This window comes from Panthera tigris, chromosome F2 (assembly GCF_018350195.1).
Source record: "Panthera tigris isolate Pti1 chromosome F2, P.tigris_Pti1_mat1.1, whole genome shotgun sequence".
NCBI classification, from domain to species: Eukaryota; Metazoa; Chordata; class Mammalia; order Carnivora; family Felidae; genus Panthera; species Panthera tigris.
Window position 1 is genome coordinate 80839453 of NC_056676.1, and position 11876 is coordinate 80851328.

The window sequence follows — 11876 nt, forward strand, 5'->3', positions numbered from 1 at the left end:
AGAAATTCAAAGAACCAGAGTCTGTGCAGGAACAGAAGGAAACTCCGCACAACTGACACGATCCTCGGAGAGCAAAGAACACGCCCCCGGGACAGGCTGGGGGGAAAGGCCTGGGGGGAGGGGCAAGGCCCCCAAGCTCTCCAGGCCCTGCCCCCTGCACCTGCAGGCTGCGCGAGGGGCGGGGCCCGCCTCCCAGAGCCGGGCCGGGCCGGGGAGCAGCCAGGCGGGACTGTGGGGTGAGAGGACCCCGGGGCAGCACGGGAAGGCTGCTCTGCCCACTCCCCAGCTGCCCGACCAGCACCAGGGGCGGGGTCTGGGGGCGCGCCGGTGACCTAGTGACAAGCGTGGCCGCCCAGACACTCCCTGAGGAACTGAGGACACTTGCCCACGGAGCTGCCACGAAGTGGGGTGTCAGGCCTCCAGCCGGCAGGCCGGGCCCCCCAACCTGCTCCCCTCCGGCCTCCACCTGGCTCTCCCCGCCCGGAAAGGGCCTGGATGGGGCTCCAGGGCGACCCGCCCTTCCCTCCAAGACTCCCGCTCTGAGCCTGCTTCCTCGTGTGACAGGAGGGGCGATACCACCCCTCATGGCTTCTCTGAAGGTGTTCGCCTGCCTGGACCCGGATGGCGCATCTCTGCACACCTCGGCCTCGAATTCTAGGGCGGGCCCCTGCACAGGCGGCCGGTGACCCAGGCCAGCAGGGCCTGCGTCCGGTGGGTGCTCACTAAAGCCAGAGCCTCTTCAGGGGTCCAGGGCAGCTGGAGGCCTCTATGCCTGACCTGACGCTGCCCTCAGTCTCTGGGTCCTGCTGTCCTGTGTCACAGCGGTCCAGAAGGGCCAAGTGGGGGTCCTGGAAACCCGTCTCCAGCAGCCATGGGCTCACTGGGGAGAAGGGAGCCAAGAGAAGGGAAAGCAGGATGGAGGCTGAGGGGGGGCGAGGGCATCGGGGCACCAGGTGCTGGGCTTGGGACTCGGTGGGACCAAGGGCAGCCCCTGCCCTCGCCTCCAGGGACCCTTGATGACACCCGAGGCCTCGAGTACTGGGCCTGGTGGTCCGGGTGAGGACGCAGCCCAGGGAAGGGCAGTGACTGGCCCAGGGCCTGCCAGTGAGGGGGCCGGACCCCTGGGCCAGACCCCGTGCCCCCAGCCACACAGCTCTGTGCCCTCTCTCGGCCGGGAGCTCGGCCCCTCCGCCCCTGCCCTCTGACCCACCGGTCCCCTCCTTCCCCGCCCCCCCCAAAGCTGCCCAGCCCCCACCCCACTCCTCAGAAGCCGCTTCCCATGCAAATGTATTCAGAATACATGACATTTCAGAAACATCTATTTGTATATATTTAGACTCCATTTCAAAAGAATTATTCAAAATCGGAGCCATTTGGATAGATGGGTGTGGAACGGATTGTTTCTTAAGTGTTCACGTTAAAAATATCATGTTTTCTAAGTGGATCACAAATGCTGTAATTATTGAAATGGGCACATTCTGCTGGGGGAAAATTACAGAATCATGACTTGATTTATGGATTCTGTGTCCTGAGGACAGTGCTCAAGGGGCACCTGTCCCAGGACAGCACCGGGGCACCTGCTCCAGAACAGGGCACGGGGCACCTTCCCCGGGACAGGGCGCAAGGGCACTCACCCCAGGATGGCACTGGCCAGAGACCCGGGGGCTTTGGTGGATGCCACACTCCGCCAGGTGAGTGCTGGCCCCACTGTGCTGGGACCCGCCCCAGGGGACCGACAAGGTGTAGGGCAGGAGGGGGCCGGTGCAGGTTAGTGTCTGAGGCAGAGGTGGGGCTGGAGGTTCTGAGGTCCGGGGAAGGAGCTGGCTCATCCAGGGGCCTGGGACGTGGAGGGGCTGGGGCTGGGATGGCCAGGCCTCATTCTTCTCTCCTGGGCTGAACACCAGCCTGGCCCCCCAACCCCAACTCCACCCACCCCCACGAAAAACCCCACCTGTACACCTGCCTCTCTCAGCTTGATGCAAGGCCTCACCAGACTGCCTCCTCCTCCCTAACTATGGCCCCAGCCCCAGGACCTTTGCACTGCTGCTCCTACTGTTTGAACCATCCTAACTCCCTTTCCCACGTGGCTCAGGTTCCAACCTGAAAGTATGTCCTGATGCCTCAGGGGATGCCCACCTGCCCACCCCTCGTCGCTGCCCTCTGTGATCAGGATGGTGGGCTTGTCTTCCCCTCCCCTCTGAGCCCATGACTTCTGGTGGGCAGGGCTCAATCATGCCAGGCTCAGACTCCCACCCTGGGCAGTGTCACTGGTGGGGACAGAAGCGGGCCAGGGAGCCAGGCTCCGTGCACTGCGGTCTTCACTCGCTGGCTGTAGAAAGCAGGCTTGGTGACCACCCTTCACGCGTGTGTGCAGGGGTGAGGCCGGCATCCCTCCGAGGGGGCCCCGGGGGTTGGCAGAGCACTTGCCATATGCCGGACCCAAAGCAGGCACCTACCAGGGCCAGTCCCTCCAACAGAACGTCTTGTCGGTGAAAGGAACCCAGCCTGTGCTTTCACGCCGGATGGAGTCAACCTTGACCAACGACTCCCTCCGTCGGGGACCAGGTGTCTCCGGGCACTCAGGGGAGGGTCCCCTGGTGGGACCTCCTCAGGGCTCAAGGGGACACAGCATTAGGTAGAAGCCTCCGAACAAAGTCCCCAGGCCCAGCAATGCCACTTGGGGAGTACTTGGGGGACAGCTCATCCCAAGGCCGCTCTAGCTTCCGAAGGTCACTGGCCACATACTGGGCAAGTGCATCGGCCCCTCGGCCAGCCTCCTGCGGCGTCAGAGGGGGGTCCGCTGCGTGTGCTGCCGGGAGAGAGGCCCCGAGACGCGCGAGTGGGAATGAGCGTGAGACGGTGCCCGTGGGCAGCCGTCCGCGTCACAGACACACGTGCACACGCAGGACAGTCGGGTCACTGCAGACACGTCACCACTGTCACTTCCCGGCACTGCTCTTCTCCGGGGGAGCTTCTATTTTGTTTGATTTTTGCTTTTGTGTTTTGGCTTCAAGGAGCTTCTGTGATAAAGACACAAGTCTGAACGGGAAGCCTTTTAAGACCCACTGCGGCTCCTCCCAGCTGCCCGGGCTGTGGGACGTGGGACAGTGGGGCCAGAGCGTCTGGGCTGGGACTCGTGCCCCCAGGAGGTCACGGACAGGACCAGCCCCCACGAGCCAGGGGCCAGTTTGCAGGTGTCAGGCACGGACGTCCCACCGAGGTCCCGGCCCCCGCCCCATCTCCGTGACCCAGTCCTGAGCTGCTCCCCACCAGCCGCGTCCCCAGACCCCCTCTTGCCGGCGCTCCCTGACAGCCGTGTGAACAAGTGAAGGCCCCTACCGACATCCATCCCCACCCCAGCTGATTGCCCCGAGCTCCTCTCTCCTTTCCCAGAATTAGTAACAAACACGCATGGGCCCCCCCACCCCCGTGTGCCAAGCGCCGTCCCAGCGTTGGAGCGGCAGCAGGGAACGACGATGCCTCGGCGTGGAGGCGGCTTCCCAGGAGGAGCCAGGTGAGAAGCAGGCTCTCGGGAAAACCCACAGGGCGCAGGGGGGGCAATGAAGAGTAGGCGAAGAAGGAGCAGGGCTCGGGGCCGATCGGCGAAGGCATCACTACGAAGCTGACTTTTCCATCTAGACCTGAAGGCAGGGAGGGAGGGAGTCAGCAGATTAGTGAGAATGGTCCAGGCAGCAGGTCTGTGCGTGCCAAGGCCCTGAGGCAGAGAGTACCTGGGCGCCCCCGGAATGAGGGGGTAAGGCTGGTGTGGTCTGAACAACGGAGAGCAGGACTGAGGCCTCGGGCCTCAGGACGTTTGCACGCACTGTTCACACCACCTGGGCACAGCCCAGCCTCACCTCCTGCAGCTCTTTGCTCGTTTGTCAGCAAAACCCTCGCCGGCCATCCTAAGAGGGCCCCGCCCTCTTCGTGCACACCGGCCGTGCCCACCCTGGCCTCCTCGCCCTCCGCTCGGTTCCCCGCGTGCGGTGCTGGGTACCTCCCGCACTCCCGATTGTGTCCGGCTCTCCCGACTAGCGTGTCCGCCCTACGGGCCCAGGACCGGGGCTGGCTCACAGAGGGGCTCGTATCTGGGGGAGCCGCATTGCTAAGCATCACCACATGGGGAATCCGCGGCGTTACCCCCGCTCGTCCCCGGAAGGGGCCTGGCGTGAAGGCGGCTCTCACGGAACGAGCAGGTCTCCCAGCTCCGCCCCTGGGCGCTGGCCGGCACCTGGCCCCCTGAGCCTCGGTTTCCGGTCTACGAAACACGGTAACGAACGGTCTCGTGGAATCCACGGCGGGGACGCCCGTGGTCCCTGGTGACTTCACTTCGTGCTGTAAACGCACACCCTCTCGTTCCTGTTAAGGAAATGTCCCCAAACTCTAGGATATGGTGCCGTGACGCTGCTGCCCCAGCAGGCCGGGGACCCCGCTGGACCCCGAGCGACAGCTGGAGGAAATGCGCATCTTGGTGGAGTGGACACTGCTCGCCGGGCAGGTGTGTGTGATGACACCGCACGCGGGTCCCCGCGTGTCACTCAGGCGAGTGTCGGTCGGGGCCGCTGGCAGGTCGGTCGGAGACAGCTGTCTGCTTGTCCTTCCCTCCTGGCCCGCGCCATCCGCCTGGGTCTGTGCGTTCCTACCAAGGGCGGCGGCCAGCCCCACCCAGCGGAGGAAGCCGGGCCGCTTCGCCGACGAGCCCCCGCCCCCCGCCTGCCTCTTCTCCGGGAGAAGGACGCCCCTCTGTCTCTTTGGGGCCCCAGGACCCCCGCCCCTCCCAGGCCGCGCAGGAGGTACTCAGCTCCCCCAGACCCTGCCCCCCATCAGCACCAGTCCCCAGCTTCGCACCTCCTTTGTGTTCCGCTAGCTGAGCTCGTCCGGCTGGGGGGGCGTCCCGGACAAACATGCAGAGACACAGAGGACAGAGGGAGGGTCCCACCTGCAGCTCAGCCCGCCGTGCCGCCAGGGTGCCAGCTGCCAGCCGCTCCCCAGAACCCCATTCTCCAGCAGGACCCTCAGTGGGACATCAGCCCCTGTCCCCTGCCTGCAGCACCCACAGCCGCCTCCACCCCCCTGGGTCCCCCCCCCCCCCCCCCGCACACAGGCGCTAGCCGGGCCTGGGGACAGGAGGAGAGGCGCAGGTCGGGGGGAGGCTCCCGGAGGAGGTCCTGGGGGCGAGGGCAGGTGGAAGGGGAGAGGGTGGATGGGCCGGAGCTCCGAGGTCAAGGTCCTGCTAGCAGTCAGAGGCCGCACCGCGGCCACATCCCCCTACCAGGGCCGACCTTCTTCTGCGTCAGTGTGGCCCACTGCGGCCCCTTCTTAGGAGGAGCCTGAGCCCTGGGTCGGCGCCAGCCCCCACCTCAGCCATCTGCTTCTGTCTCCCCACGACGCCGAAGGTGGTCCTGACTCGCAGGTCCCCACCCTGCTCCCTCCCAAACCCAGTCTGCCATGCAGGCGGGGAAGGGCGCGAGCCTGTGTGGAGGGTCCTGCCCCTGTCGCCAGGGCGCTGACCCGTGCATGCCGCTTCAGGGGCAGCACTGACTGCCGCTGCCGCGCAGGGCCCCTGCTCCGTCCCAGGCCCTGCGTGGCCACCTTCGGGATGACAGGAGTAAACAGTCCCTACCGAGCGCTCTCATGAGCTAGATCCACGCCGGGTCCGCCAGTGCAGAGCATCTAAGGACAGGGGCGCCTGCAGGCACTGGGGAGCCGACGGGGGCGGGGGGGTGTCACACGTGGATGATAAACACAACGTGTCTTGAAATCAGACGGTAGGTGAGCAGGCAGAAACCGTGGTGGAAAGAAGATGGTGTGCGGCGAGGGCAGAGGCGAGGCGTGGGCAGGGGGTGGAGATTAAAAGGCCTCAGGGTGGAGCTCACTGGGGGGATATTTGAGTCGAGCAGGGCGGTGGAGAAGTGCATCTGGGCAGAGGGAACAGCCAGAGCAAAGGCCCTGAGGCAGGAGTGTGCTGGCGGGGGTGAGGAACCCCAAGGAGCCTGCTGGCCGGTCCCAGTCCTGCCCCTGTGCCATGTGCTTTCTCGGGGACCTGGCAGCCTGGCCCTGGGGACCCCCGCCCGCAGGAGACCCCAAAGATGTGAGCAGAGGGAGAGATGCCTGGGGAAGCTTTGTGGCGTGGGCAGTGAGCCTGCGCCTCCTCCAGGGTGACCCCCTGGGATTCCACTCTCCTGTGCAGGGACAGGTCTGCTGGTGAAGACACGGGCACTGGGGCAGACGCCCCGACCTACGCCCCGACCTTACCACTCACTAGCTCTTACAAACCGTGAACCTGTCTGCGCCTCGGTGTCCTTCTCTGACACGGGCCGAGCACCCCCCTTCTAGGGCTGCGGGGGCACCGAGAAAGGTCACCCCAGTGAGCGCTGAGCGCGGAGCCTGGGACGGAACAGCTGCCCAGAAACGACAAGCGTCTGCCTGTTGCTGAGGCTGTGGCCACCAGCCCCGCCCCAGACGAGAGGCCCACAGGGCAGACGAGGAGAGGAGACCGGAAAGGGGTCCCCTGCAATGCCAGCACTGGGACCCTCCCCCCGGTCCGTCACACAAGGCAGTGGCTGGCAGGAAGCTCAGCCCCCCACCCCCACCCCCAAGCCGGCTCCTGGTACTTAGAATTGCACCATTAGAGAGTGTTTCCTTTGGGGTCAGGAAAAAAAACCCAGATCCAGCTTGAACCACTAGCGCGTGTTGGGGAGGTGTGGTGTGGACACCGACCTTCCTGAGCACAGGTCACCCGCTGCCCCCCTCCCAGGGGGTGTGCCCGCAGGCTGCCACAGCTGCTCCCACCCCACCCGATTCCTGGCTGGGACGGAGCCTGCCCAGTGCAGGCCAATCGGCCGGCTCCGCTCAGTGGCGAGGCTCACGGTGCTGCCGCCTGGGCGGGACCCTGCAAGGGGCACTCTCCGGGACACGCTAGTCCCATTCGAGGTGGGCCTGGTCCCCAGGGACGCCCCTGCTTCAGAGAGTGATGCCTGAGCGGGCCGAGCCGCAGCCGGCAGGGAGGACAGGGGGCGACGGCCGCCTCGACGGTGAGCCCCACCTCCTGCAGGGACGCCAGACCCCAAGGCCAGCTCACAGCCCAGCGAGGGCCCTGGCGGCTGGGAGAGCGCAACGGAACGCCCTCTGGAAGAGAGTTTCCCGGTTCCTGGTGAAGCCCAGTCACAGGCTCGTAGCCAGACGTCATCCAACAAGCCAGAAAGCCACACGTCAAGAACGGGCCAGACAAGCAAAGGATATAAAAGTGGCGGGGACACAGGGGTCAGGGGTCTGAGGAGTGCAGGATGTGGCCATAGAAGGCAGCACGAGACCATCAGGAAGGAGCAGATATCCAAGAAAAAAAGAAACTTTCGGAAGCGAAAACCGTAATTTTTGAAGACTTTGCTGGCGGCCTGGGCAGACTCCACCCAGCTGCAAAGCGGGGGATACGCCCCAGTAAGTTACCCAGACGCCACAAGACGCCCAGGGCTGCAAACCAGGACGCGGCGACGCGGGTCTAACACAGGTGCCGTCAGCGCCCCCGAAGGGCCGCCGGGACAACGGGCAGAAGCGGCATGTGACGAGTGACAGCGACCACTGTCACAAGTCATGAAAACGGGAGTCCACCGACCTGAGAAGCACAGAAGGCAGAAGTTAAAAAAAAAAAAAATCCATACCAGAGGCGCCTGGGTGGCTCAGTCAGTTGAGCGTCTGCCTCTCGATTTCCGCTCAGGTCATGATCCCGGGGTTGTGGGATTGAGCCCTGCGTCAGGGTCCATGCCTAGTGTGGAACCTGCTTGGGATTCTCTCTCTCTCTCTCCCTCTCTCTTCCTCTCTCTCTCTCTCTCCCTCTCTCTCTCTCTCTCTCTCTCTCTCTCCCTCTCTCTTCCTCTCTCTCTCTCTCTCTCTCTCTCTCAAATATAATTTAAAAAAAGCCATCCCCAGACATATCGTGGGAAAACTGCAGAACCCTGAATACAGAAACAAGACCTTAAACTGGCCAGAGGAAGAAAGACAGATCCCTAAACGATCAAGACAGATGGACAGACAGCGATGGAGCCCAGAAGGTGCAGGATTAAGTTCGCGCCCAAACCAGGAGTCTTTGTTGAGCGACGTTCTCCGTGAAACACGTGAGCAAACAGCACTACAGACACACACACACCGTCAGGGTACCAGCAAGGGGCCCGCACTAAGGAGAGGCTCTGGGAAGAAGGAAAAGAGGCCGGAAGACCTGAGATAAAGGAAAGAGGACTGGGCAGGAACACATCGCACGTCTGTGTAAGTCCCGCTCGGCCCCAGCTGCGTGAGTGACCGCGTCCCGTGTGCGGGCAGGAAACAGTGGGAGGCAGCGGCACATGCTTAGGAAGAGCTCGTGCCACAAGGCGCCAGCCTTAGGTGGGGGCCGCGTCAGTCCAACTTCAGACTCCGTTAGGGAGGGGTCACCTGGCAAAAGCTCAAGAAAATCAAATGAAAGTTTGAAATAAAGTATATAAGAAAATTTTAAAAAATAAAAGAAGAAAAGCATGAGCTAATTTTTAAACACTCACTTGATTAGAGCCACGGCAATGAAGCATAACAGGTGGTCCTGGCCTAGATCCTGGCCCAGATCCTGGCCCAGATCCTGGACCAGATCCTAGACCAGATCTTGGATCAGATCCTGGATCAGATCCTGCACTAGACCCTGAACCAGATCCTGGACCAGATCTTGGCCTACATCCTGGACTAGATCCTGGAACAGATCCTGGCCTAGATCCTGGCCTAGATCCTGGATCAGATCCTGGACCAGACCCTGGACTAGACCCTGAACCAGATCCTGGACCAGATCCTGGCCTAGGTCCTGGAACAGATCCTGGACCAAATCTTGGCCTACATCCTGGACTAGATCCTGGACCAGATCCTAGACCAGATCCTGGACTAGACCCTGAACCAGATCCTGGACCAGATCTTGGCCTACATCCTGGACTAGATCCTGGACCAGATCCTAGACCAGATTTGGATCAGATCCTGGACTAGATCCTGGCCTAGATCCTGGATCAGATCCTGGACCAGACCCTGGACTAGACCCTGAACCAGATCTTGGACCAGATCCTGGCCTAGATCCTGGACTAGACCCTGAACCAGATCCTGGACCAGATCCTGGCCTAGATCTTGGACCAGATCCTGGCCTAGGTCCTGGACCAGATCCTGGACCAGATCTTGGCCTACATCCTGGACTAGATCCTGGACCAGATCCTAGACCAGATCCTGGACTAGACCCTGAACCAGATCCTGGACCAGATCCTGGCCTAGATCCTGGACTAGATCCTGGACCAGATCCTGGACTAGACCCTGAACCAGATCCTGGACCAGATCCTGGCCTAGATCCTGGACCAGGTCCTGGCCTAGATCCTGGATCAGATCCTGGACTAGGCCCTGAACCAGATCCTGGACCAGATCCTGGCCTAGATCCTGGATCAGATCCTGGCCTAGATCCTGGACTAGACCCTGAACCAGATCCTGGACCAGATCCTGGCCTAGATCCTGGACCAGGTCCTGGCCTAGATCCTGGATCAGATCCTGGACTAGGCCCTGAACCAGATCCTGGACCAGATCCTGGCCTAGATCCTGGATCAGATCCTGGCCTAGATCCTGGACTAGACCCTGAACCAGATCCTGGACCAGATCCTGGACTAGACCCTGAACCAGATCCTGGACCAGATCCTGGCCTAGATCCTGGACCAGATCCTGGCTTAGATCCTGGACTAGACCCTGAACCAGATCCTGGACCAGATCCTGGACTAGACCCTGAACGAGATCCTGGACCAGATCCTGGCCTAGATCCTGGACCAGATCCTGGCCTAGATCCTGGAGCAGATCCTGGACCAGATCCTGGACCAGATCCTGGCCTAGATCCTGGACCAGATCCTGGACTAGACCCTGAACCAGATCCTGGACCAGATCCTGGACTAGACCCTGAACGAGATCCTGGACCAGATCCTGGCCTAGATCCTGGACCAGATCCTGGACCAGATCCTGGAGCAGATCCTGGACCAGATCCTGGACCAGATCCTGGCCTAGATCCTGGACCAGATCCTGGACTAGACCCTGAACCAGATCCTGGACCAGATCCTGGCCTAGATCCTGGACCAGATCCTGGACCAGATCCTGGTCTAGACCCTGGCCTAGATCCTGGACCAGATCCTGGACCAGGTTCCGGACAAGACCCTGGACCAGATCCTGGGCTCTTAAAGAATGTGCTAGAAAAATCGGCACCACCTGAATGGGATCTGTGATTACACAGTGATACTTGATTGGTGTCTGTGTGCTGCTGATGGCGAGTGGCATGGTGTCCAGTGCTCATCCACCGCGGCTGCGGGACAGAGGAGTGCGGATCCCCGAGTGGCAGCGAGGTGGTGACGGGGAGCATGGCTAAGGTATGTAGTGACCCCACATTCTATCCCTGCCACTGCTGTGCACATTTGCAGTTTTTAAGGAAATAAAAAGTTAAAAACTCTAGTACTAAAAACCAGAGAAGCTTTCAAAAATAAAGATAAATACAAATCAAAAAGGAAGATGTGAGAAACCAGTGCGAATACGTCAATAATGGATTATACTCACCGGTGGAAAGACGGGAGTTGTTACAGGAGATTATTTACACCCAGACACACGTTATTCACCGCAGATGTATCGGAAGCGTAGAGGCACAGAAACGCTGACAATGAAGAGTAGAAAAACATATCATGAACACACTAATCAAAAGAAATTTGGCACAGACCGACTGACGACAGACGCCACGTGGGGTGGAGAAGTCACGTCATAGCACTGACAGCTTCATTTTGCCAAGAGGAGATGGCGATTCTTAACCTGCAGCCTGAAAACGACAGCCAGAGAATACAGAAGACAAACATTCACAGACCTGCAGGGAGGAATCTCCAAACCCAGTGACGCGGCGCAAGACGGGCCTGACTGACCACACGCGGCAAAGACACAGACACTCTGAGCTAGCAACTTAACGAGCTCGACTCACGGACGCCGACAGAGGGGTCCACGCACGCGGCTCGCACGGCGTGCCCCTTTCTCAAGCACACGTGGGACACCTGCAGAGATGGCATTCTCTACGCCTCACGCAAAGCAAGTCTTAACAAATTTCACAGAACCAGCATCACATAAAAGACATTTTCTGAACGAAATGCAGTAGAATTAAAAAAAAAAAAAAAGCACACTTAAAATGCTCATGGGTTAAAAAAATTTGACAATTCGCTTCTTAATAGCTCATGGGTCAAAGAAAAACTTGTATAGTGATCATACATCACACTGAGCACTGATGAAAATACACGGGGTTCCAGCGTGCGAGACGCAGGAAACACAGGCTGCGGCTCAGAGTTCTAGAAAGTGCCAGGCTGGAGCTTCAGGCCTTGGCAGCGAGAAGAAGGGGCTCGGAAAGCCCCACCGTGAACCCCAACCAGCACGAAGCAGAACGACAAGGCACAGACGCTAATGAAAAAGACAAACGTCTAGAAAGACTGATCAGGGCGAGAAGTCACTGGACGAATAAGACTGGGACTGACTGGGCACAGGACACGGAGTGGGGATCACGCAGAGGCGAGGGAACAGTATGAACACGCTTGCAGCCTTGCGGTCTGAACCGGGAAGACGGACGAATCCCCGTCTTAGAAAAATACCATTTACCCAAAGCGACTCCAGAACAAGAGAGAACCCAAGCGGTCTTACATATGCTGTGAGCACAGAATATGCGGTACATAACAGAGGAAAAAGAGTGATCCCTGACTCGTTATGTGAGGCTGATATAAAACCGATACCAAAATCAGACAAGATCGGAGAAGTCAGGACAGGTAGAGGCCGAGACAGGTGCCAAATCTCTAAATAAAATAGGACCACACAAGACGCTTCCATGA

General features: G+C 60.4%; 1 protein-coding gene across 1 annotated transcript; it reads left to right on the forward strand.

Annotated features, from left to right (window-relative positions):
* Positions 1-6973: 6973 nt before the first annotated feature.
* LOC122234904 (basic proline-rich protein-like) lies at positions 6974-10253 on the forward strand. The gene is made up of 3 exons (XM_042972897.1): positions 6974-7034; positions 8576-8815; positions 9007-10253. The coding sequence occupies exons 1-3, from the start codon at positions 6974-6976 to the stop codon at positions 10251-10253; spliced, it is 1548 nt and encodes a 515-aa protein (XP_042828831.1).
* The last annotated feature ends 1623 nt before the right edge of the window (positions 10254-11876 follow it).

Bases quoted from the DNA above. Each gene is read 5' to 3' on its own strand.
- LOC122234904 (XM_042972897.1), top strand. From the start codon at position 6,974: ATGCCTGAGCGGGCCGAGCCGCAGCCGGCAGGGAGGACAGGGGGCGAC. The intron at 7,035-8,575 runs GTGAGCCCCACC...GTCCTGGCCTAG, and splicing joins GGGCGACGGCCGCCTCGACG to ATCCTGGCCCAGATCCTGGC. The intron at 8,816-9,006 runs GTCCTGGAACAG...ATCCTGGCCTAG, and splicing joins TGGACCAGATCCTGGCCTAG to ATCCTGGATCAGATCCTGGA.